Source organism: Zonotrichia albicollis, chromosome 7 (genome assembly GCF_047830755.1).
Source record: "Zonotrichia albicollis isolate bZonAlb1 chromosome 7, bZonAlb1.hap1, whole genome shotgun sequence".
In the NCBI taxonomy this organism is placed as follows: Eukaryota; Metazoa; Chordata; class Aves; order Passeriformes; family Passerellidae; genus Zonotrichia; species Zonotrichia albicollis.
In genome coordinates, this window is record NC_133825.1 from 47766818 (window position 1) to 47776257 (window position 9440).

A 9440-nucleotide genomic window follows, 5' to 3' on the forward strand; every position below is an offset into this window, starting at 1 on the left:
AATATTTTCCTCAGTTAGGGAAATGTTATACCTGTAAAAGAGTGTTTAAAGAAGCTTACATCTGTAAAAGAGTATTTAAAGAAGCTTAATATCATCCCCACATGAACTCTATCACTGTAAATAAATGGGCATCATCTTTGGGCTTAGGCAGAGCTGGGACAGAATTGTCACTGTGTAACTGTGCAGCACAGGGAAGGAAATGGGCTCACCTCCAGGGCCACATCCCCATCAAGTTTCTTCACTCTAACCTTGAGAGCACAAGCTAAGCAACAACATTTCAGCTACATGGAGTGATTAGATTATGAGCACAGTGATTAGATTAACAGCAGATGACTTGCAAGTCAAACTGCTGCATCCCCACTGAATTAGCAGCTCCAGCAGCAGCAGAGCTCCCCCTTGCAGTGCTCGCCACAGCCCCAGCTTTAAGGACTTCTTTAAGGCTTTGGACACCAAGTAAAAAAGACAAAATTTCCATTTTGCCTCCAATTGAACCAAAGCCAGTGTGCTCTCATAGAACCAGGGTCTCTAATGACTGTGAACAGCTTTTCATTGGTCACAACACCTCACAAGTGACACAGCTATCAAAGGGGACATCCAGCTTACCAGGGGCATCACAGGTTGGGCTTTGAGTGAGATCATCTCCTCACATCTCTTTCTCAGCAAGCAGGATGCAAAGAAGGCAGAGAAAACCAAGCAGAGTTTAGAGCAGCGAACACAACACTGCAGGCACAGGCACAGACCGTGTCTGTCACCCAGCACAGCTCCAGAGGCCACCTGAGAACCAAGGGGCTTAAGATGGGCACGGAAACAGCTGAAAAAGCAAAGTGGCAAAGGTGTTACTCTTCAGCTCAGCTCTGTAATCACAGAATGTCTGTTGGATCTCAGGACTGAGGTGCCGAGCCACCGAGACCACCTTGGGGGGCTCGGGAGTCCTGGAATGTTGCCAGAAGTGTCTGGTGGCTGGACTTTGATCCTACACAGGAGACGACACCTGTATGAGGACAGGAGGGTTTCACCGGGGTGAATGGTGAAGGGATTGGTTAATTAGAGGGTGAGAAACAGGGTTTAGGATTTCTGTACAGGGGGGTTTAGAGAAGTAAGATGGAGGAATTGGGGCGTGTCCTGTCCTTCTTCTTCTTCCTCTCCTCCATCTTCTTTGGCCATGGTGGCACCTTTGGATTGGTTATTACTGAGAGTGCACCGAGTAATAAGAATAAATGGTATTGGAGAAAAATGATAAATATTGTACACGTAACAATGGGTATAAAGATAGGTGGCTGCCCCGGAGGGCACACAGTGTGCTCATGGCTGACTGCTGAGCAGACCTCTGTTTGGCTGAAAGAAAATCTTTTAGATAAACAATTAATAAACATAAAAACCGAAAGAAGAACTGAAGCCTCTTCTCGTCCTTCGATACGCGGGCTGCCCCAAGGGCACCTCGGGCCTTTCCAGGCCCCTCAAACAGCCGACATAACCCGGCAAATGTCCTGAGCTGGAAGGTCCCACAGGATCCTCAGTGCAGCTCCTGGCCCTGCACAGCCACCCCACCATCCCACCCTGGGCCTGGGAGTGCTGGCCAAACCCTCCTGGAGCTGTGCAGCCCTGGGGCTGTGCCCATTCCCTGGGGAGCCCGGGCAGCCCTCTGGTTTGACTTTTTAAAACTGATTTTGTTTCAGTTCTGTGAATTTAAGTAACACACTGAAACTCTTTTAAATTAACACAAAAAAGATTTCCTAAAAATGCTGCATAGGCAGTCCCTACCTTGATGCACGCCCAGGAGAAAAAACAGAGGACACCAATACTCCTTGGAAAGGACTGGAGGATGAGGCTGCTGTTTCTGTAAAGAGGGTGTTTGGGTTTGATTTTTTAAATATAACAATGCACAAAAGTAGTCCATCCTTATCAGCAGCACTTAGAACAGTATTTGGCTGATTTAACCCACAGTGTGATCATTCTGCTGAGCCCACCTACACCCACCTGATCCCAAAGAACTCCCAGCCAAGAGCCCTGTCCTGCACTGACCCGAAAACTTCAGGGGAGTCATCAGCCTTATTTCAATTTCTTCCATTCCCAAAGAAACAAAGAAAAGAAAATGCATGTTCAAAAATGTTTTAACTCAACAGGACCTTCCTCACAGACACAGTATTATCACAAGAGTAAACAAACTGATGGTTTCTATCCAAAGTACACAAATTTATCTGAGGAATTCATTATTCATTTCCAAATTCAGTGTCTCCTGTTATTTACCCAAGAAACACTGGCAGAGCATGAGATGTGTGGGAATCACCTGCTTTATTCAACCCACCACAGTTTATTTCAGTTTATAAGGGATTCATGATCTCTTCACTTTCTCCTCTGCAATCTTTATTAGAATATAGTTGAAAATATGCAATAATCCACAGGTACATTTTTTTCTTTTTTTAAAGCCACATTTTAACCAAAAATGGGAATAAAAAAAAAAAAGAAAAAGGGGGAAAAAAGAAATCTGGAGTGTTTCTATTGGTATCTTAAGGCATAACAAACTCCAGCAATTTATTTCACCACATCCAGTTGTAATGCTAAACCACAGATAAACATTACTAATGGAACAAGAATGTGTTCCTTCCTTCTGATGGAGGTCCAAAATTGCCCTTTGGAGTTTGCCAAGCAGCATGGGGCACTTCATTCACCATGTGATTGGCACACACTTCAGTTCTGAATCAGTCTGGGGATGAAACTGTTGGCTAAAGCTCTGGAAATTCTGACTCTGGAGCTGTCAGGCAGGCTGTCTTTACTTTGAGAAAATGCAATTCTTTTTAATAGCACTATGTTACTTGGCTTTTTATTTGGTTTCACATTGTTCATTGATGTTTTGGATTTTGATGTATTGTGTAGCACCCCAAGAACTCTAAGAGGGGGGACTCCATTAAAAAAATGAGTTTATTATTTCAACATGTGCTAATAAACATGCTACACGTTTGGGGGATCTAATCCCATCTATTTTGATGGCACACAAAAAGGCCCTCAGCCACTGCCTGCTGATAGCAAAAAATGCATCTGTTCACTGAAAGGCAGAAATGTCATTTTGTAACTGAGCTCATGTTCAAGGCAGCTCTTACAATGCAGGGAATTCGAAGGGTCAAGGGTTTATTTTTCCATTTATCTTGTAAAAAAAGGAAATTATCTCATAAACTTATGATTTTTTTTTAGTCAACATTATTTTGCATAGCAACAAGCTTATTTGTAGGATATTTCAAGACACATAGCTTAGCTTATTATTTTATTGATATTAATGGAAATGATCCAGAAGAGGAAAACACATCATCTGGAGGTCTGACTCGAGGTGTGACTCAACTGCCTGCCACATCCTAACACCAGTGAATATTCTGGGAGCAGAGTGCTTGGAGGACTGGGTTTGAATTATCTTCCTTGGGGACATGTAACTATAAAATCATGAGCTCTTTCTAAGATCCAGTCCACCCCAACTCAAGCCTCCACGCAGCCTTTCACTTCAGCTCAAGTCTTTTTCCCCCTTATAGCCATGAATCAAATTTTTGAGTGCACAAATGTTGTTCACAACACTCTTTTTCACTTCTACAACTGCTGTGCTTTTACCAAACAGGACACTGATTTTGCACAGCTTCTTTTTTATCTGCTTTCTCTAATGGCTGTCAGCCATGAAACCTTTCTGAAAGGTTTCTCTCTTGCCTGAGCACACAGGGCTTTGGCTCCCTGCTGTGGGAATCCCTCCAGGATCCAGGTCCATTGTGCTCCTGTGTCAGTACAGGTGCTGCCAGCTGCCTGAGGTACAGCCCTGCCACTGACTCAGAAGCTGAAGGAGCTTTTGTATCAAGATGAGGGGCACCCAGTATCAGGTAACACAAGCACAATCCCTGTCTGTGTTCCCCTAGCAGACATATGTCTAAAAAAAAGAACAATCCTGTTTTTCCTTATAACTGGGAAGGCCCTCAGCCCCATCCACTGCCCATGGCTGGGGGCACTGGGAACACTGAGCTGCTGCTCAGAGGGAAGGGAGGGAGCTGGGGATGCTCAGCCTGGAAAAAAAGAGATTCAGGGCTGCCCTCATCACTCTCTACAGCTCCTGAAAGGTGCCTGTGCTCAGGTGGGCTTGGGCTCTTTCTCCAGGCAGCACTGACAGAATCAGAGGACACAGCCTCAAGCTGCACCAAGGGAAATTTAGGTTGGATATTAGGAAAAAAATGTTTTACAGAAAGGGTGATAAAGTTCTGGAATGGCTGCCCAGGGATGGCGGTGCTCCTCTTCTTTAAAGCTTTTCTAGAAATGCATGTATTCAGAGCAATGCAAGGGAATGAACTCTCAAGGTACTGCCAGGTGCATTTTACTCAATGTTTATTCCTCCACCATTGCTTTGAGTAGTGAACAGTTCACACGTGCTCGGTGGGTGTTCCAGAGGTGTTGGCTGGTGAAGATGTCTTGGGTGTCTCGGGTGTCTCGGGTGTCTGGGATGGCTTCAGGGCTGTCTCATCCTCAGTAGCAGGTGTGCTGGAGCGTTGCTGCTGGTCGCTGTGGCTCTGGCAGTGGTGTTTGGGGTAGCGCCTGTGACACTGCTCGTCATTTTCGGGGCTCTGACCTGACACAAACGTGCTCTGGTAGACGGTGACGAAACCCTCGCGGCTGCTCCGGCCCGGCGCGCGAGACCACTCAAAGAAGTTATGGGAGTTCTGTCTCTGCTTCTCTGGATCCAACTTCCTCACGCCCATGCCCTACGGGAAAAACCAGGAAACTAGAATTCATGCAACCATATGACTTGCAGTCACAGCTTCACAGATGAATCTTGTAGCAGTCACTACCCCACTGGGAAGTGAACGAAGCTGTTACCACAGCGATTGCAAGAACTCACGGTCGACCTTTAGCAAGTTAAAAACAATATTGTCAGACTCGCCTGTATGAACATTTTTGGTTGCATATATAATGGGAAATCTGCTGACCTTCCACCTCTCAGAGCTAATAAACCACTTTTACTCTGCATTTCTGTAGCACACCAGCTACTCAAGGCTATTTAGCTACACTCGGCCAAATTAATCTTCAGAGGCACCCAAAGAAATAGGTTAATAATTCCAGGTTTGGATTGCAATAAAGAAACTGAGACAGACCATGAAATCTGAATCTTCAGTGCTATCCCTTGTGTGTCCAAACACAGAGAGACAGAGCCTGATTTTCACACTCCACAGCTCGCAGGAAATTTAGCTGGAATTATGGTTGATCGGTATCTGTACAACAATGAGACACTGCCCAAAGTGCACAGAAATTGAGGTTACTCAGTGAATAATGAATTCCAAAAAGTCTAGGCCTGACAGAGCCCAAAATCAGACAAACACTCTATATCACAATTCACTGATTCCTCCTTTACTCATTACCCTGTGAACTGCACTATTTTTTTGCTGCCTGGAATAATACCAACAATCTAAGGGGAATGGAAGAACATGAAACTGTTGCCCACAGAGAAAAGCCCAAAAAAATTTAATTCTAGTCAAAGTTGAGGCTTCTGCAGCATAAATTTAAACAGGTGTATTGTAAAGAATCCAAAGAATTAGTTTTTGAGATATCTTGTGGGTATCCTATGGATTTTGCTTAAATTTATGATAAAGATGAGTCCGAATATTTGGGACCGCAAATTAGAAGTTCCTGAGATATCTACAAAAATTCATTGCAAGGCAAATCACTTAGAGCAGACTAATAGGACATTTAACTGGGTACAAAACCAAAACAGGAATATTAGAAAATATTAGAAAATGTCAGAGACCCAAATCATGGTTTTTTGCTTCTCTTTGAATCATACCATTCTCAATGACAGTCCCAGAGATGTTCCAGCCCTCTACTAATAAACAGTGCATTTTTCTTTGCTATTTACATTTTTCTCTTCTCACAATTTTAGCATCGATTTTCTCTTTTTTTTTTTTCTTTTTTTCTTTTTTAGGGGACAGAAAAGCTGCTGTGTTTAATCTCTGGCAGACCAATAGATCTGAAGTTGCTTGATTTGCCTCAGTGCTGGGTACTCACCAGGTCAAAATACTCGACTGCATTGCATATGTCATGTCTGTTGTCATGAGAAGAGAATGGGAAATTGTTGTTTCCTGCTTTCTGCAAAAAAAGAAATTAGAGCAAAAAAAGAAAGAATTTTAAACTCTGTTTGGAGTCTATTAGTCTTTGTTCTTATATTGTGAGATTACAGCTGCCTTTGTTCTAGCACAGAAGTCATATTCCTGTGTTAAATATTCACCTCAACATGATTTTATAGGGGTAATGTGGACTTTTAATTTTTTATTAATAAAATGACCAGGAGGATTTGCTGAATATATACATGATTAATATAAAAGTGCAAATTTTCAAGTAAGAAATTATACATTCTGTCTGCAAAGCAGCAAAATGCTAGATATATGTCAGGACTGCCTTGCTTGATTTAGAGTAGGCCTAGAGCTAATTAAAATAAACTACAAAAGGGACCTCAATACTGAATTAGTCTGTGATTTATGCACTGAATGTCATGGACACTGCTTGTTGCAGGGGAAGTTGAAGAGGTATTAATTGCTTAACTAATTTATAATCTCATTCTTTAACATGGTGTTCATCCAGTCTCTAAATGAAACCAGAGTTTCAGAAGAAAAAAAAGACAACTGCAAAAAGTGCTATTTTAGAAATACTGAACATAGCTGACTTTCTAAATGTTATCAGTGCAATATCCCAAAGTTTTAATGTAACACAGTCTAAAAGAAGTGTTTCAAGAATAGGGGAACCTGAATGAGTTTTAAAGATCTTTGTGACTGGAGGCCTGATCCAGCAAGAAGATTCACCAGACACAAAATGTGCCTGCACAGGATCAGCTCCATGGTCAGATCTCAGGATAAATTGTTTACTAGGCAGATTCTCTTCCTTTTTTTAGGTATATTTACCAGTTGATAAAAGCTACCCTTTTCAGGCAGTGGCTAAGGCCAGATGTTCCACAGAAAGGTGGATGTAATATTAACACAGTGTATACTCATGTTACAGTATAATCTCCTTCTCATAGTCCCAAGCTTCCCTTTTAAATATTCCTTCCAAGCCCTTCATTTCTGCCCTTCACTATAGCAAAACCAGTGAAATGAACCCACTGTAATTGCTGTGCTTACAGGAAATAGAAAATGTTCTGTGCCCAAAGCAGATGGGTAAAGCAAAGCCCAGTGATGAGAAAATAAGGACATGAAAAGGTGCTTACAGCACTGCAACTTTTTAAATACTTGTGATTTTTAAAAAGACTGTATTTCCTTTCATCATAAAATTTTTAAACAGATCCCATTTTTAAAATGTTTGAAATGAGGAGCTTCTAACTTTTCAAGGATCAAAAAGAACACCCCTTTGTGTGAACATACTGAATTTCCAACATTCATTGCCAAACAGCTGATCAAATTTCCATTAAACCTTCTTTACACACGGGCTGTGGGCTGAGATTGATCATAATGTATTCGGTGTCTCAATAATAAACGAGAAAATCAGCAGTAATACAGCAGGACTCGGAGCTACTAAAATTATGAGTGAGTAACAGGGAAATATGTTTCTTCCGCAGCACAGGCAGCAATCACGGCATCCCCTGAGGCACAAAGTCTGCCAGCCCGCTGTGACTGCTCCGCTAACGACCCCGAGCGCTGCTCTTACTCACAATTTAGCGAGTGACAAGTCGCAAAAGAGCTCCGAAAATGGGCTGTGCTGCACAGGAACTCACCTGCACCCGAGCTTTGTACTGCAGCGGCATTCTGTGTTCCTGGCCCACAGCGGCTACGGAGTTCAGGACATGCTTTAGTGAAGAGCTTGTTACTGATTCCAGCTCGCCCAGCTCCAGTCCATCGTGAGTGAACTAGAAAATAATGAAGATTATGAGCCTTTAAAATAAAAGCCAACTGGAAGAAAAAAAAAAAAAAACAACAACCAAACCCAAATAACAATTAAATCTGATCAGAAATGTGAGCATAATGGTATTTTCCCGTTTATTTTTTATTACTTGGATTGCAGCAGCACCTAGTGGCGTCTGGAAAAATGAGGAGTCTCCCACACACACAACACAAACCCTACCATAAAGACGTTCAAACGTAGATAAAACAACCAGACAAGAATTTTAGGAATCTTTAAGACGACAATGTCCAGGAACTTTCTGAAAACTGTTTACACAGCAATAACCACCAAGGAAAACAACGACCTCCTAACCCCCCTTCCCCCATGCTACTCCTGCTGTAGCACAAGTTTGAAAGCACAAAACTTTTGGGAACAGCCCAACCCAACATCAGGCCAAAGGGCTCAGAGAGGAGGAGCAGCCGGTGCCAGCAGTGTCACAGTGCCCTGGAATACCAAAATGTCCCAGCCCAGCGTTTCTGATGGGGTCAGAGTGTTCTCCTGGAGGCGAGAACTGAGGCAAACCTTGGCTGGAGCTCTCCAGAAGAGAAGGAAGATCAACCAGGGCTAACTATCAAATATGAGACCTCCAGCATTGCTGGAAAACTGGGCGGCAGGGGGGGGAAATCCAGCCAGGGTTGGTTAACAAGCCAGAACTTTTGCACACTGAATACGTAGGACGCCTTCCTCGTAAACCTCAGGAACGGGAAGACTCATTCCTGACTGAAGGACAAAGTCACCCTCAGCACGGCGCTTTTTCTGAGAGTTTAGGGATCAGAAGCCCTGTGGGGGACACGGGGGCTCCTGCTCGGCCCTTACCCAGTCGCTACTGTGCCCCCCGCTGTGCTCTGACCCGTCCTTAGCCATGGCTCGATGTCACTGCCGCTGCGGCCACTCTGCCAGCGCCACCGCGGTTCCCTGGAGACGCGCTCGGGGGGCGGCCGGGCCGTGGAACCTCCTCCCCTGTGACCTCAGAGCGCTCCCGGAGCTCCACACAACCCCGGGCAGCGCTGCTCCCGCTCCCCTGCTGCAGGGGAGAGGGGAATTACAGCTCCTCAAAGGATTGAATGTTGGAAACAAATCAGTTCTGCACAATCGCTTCAGTGACACTTTACTGCCTGAATGGGAATGGGTGGGGAAGGGAGAGCTGGTTTTGAGGAAAACCCAAAGGATGTTAGAGAAAGAATTTTTAAGATGTAATTTCCGGCTCTTTTGAAAATGGCTTTCCACATACACACATTTTAATTGAAACACACGCCCAATATTACAGAAAACCGTGCTGCGTCCTAAGGATTTTTTTTCATTTGAGTTTAAGCGCTGTCTTGGAAACATCCCAACTATTTAACTGCAGCACACTTGGCCACTTTAGCACAAACTTGGCCTCCTTGGCCATGACAGACTGGAAAGAAGATGACACTTGTGTTCTTTTTGTCTTCAAACTAACAGAAACTAGGTTTAGATTGGATATTGGGAAGAAATTGCTCCCTGGGAGGGTGAGGAGGTGCAGCCCATGGCTGAGGTAGAACGGGATGATCTTTAAATTCCCTTCCAGCCCAAAC

At 43.8% G+C, this 9440-nt stretch overlaps 1 protein-coding gene across 2 annotated transcripts; it reads right to left on the bottom strand.

The window, feature by feature from the left end:
* Positions 1-2155: 2155 nt before the first annotated feature.
* TEX36 (testis expressed 36) lies at positions 2156-8945 on the bottom strand. 2 transcript variants are annotated; one of them, XM_005490870.3, is made up of 4 exons: positions 8701-8945; positions 7718-7849; positions 6022-6102; positions 2156-4724 (listed from the first exon to the last, which is right to left on the bottom strand). In XM_005490870.3, the coding sequence occupies exons 1-4, from the start codon at positions 8746-8748 to the stop codon at positions 4386-4388; spliced, it is 600 nt and encodes a 199-aa protein (XP_005490927.1). In that variant the 5' UTR covers positions 8749-8945; the 3' UTR covers positions 2156-4385. The 2 variants fall into 2 exon arrangements, with proteins under 2 accessions (XP_005490927.1, XP_074401482.1); XM_074545381.1 differs by lacking the exon at positions 8701-8945 and adding an exon at positions 8065-8199.
* Between the last annotated feature and the right edge of the window lie 495 nt (positions 8946-9440).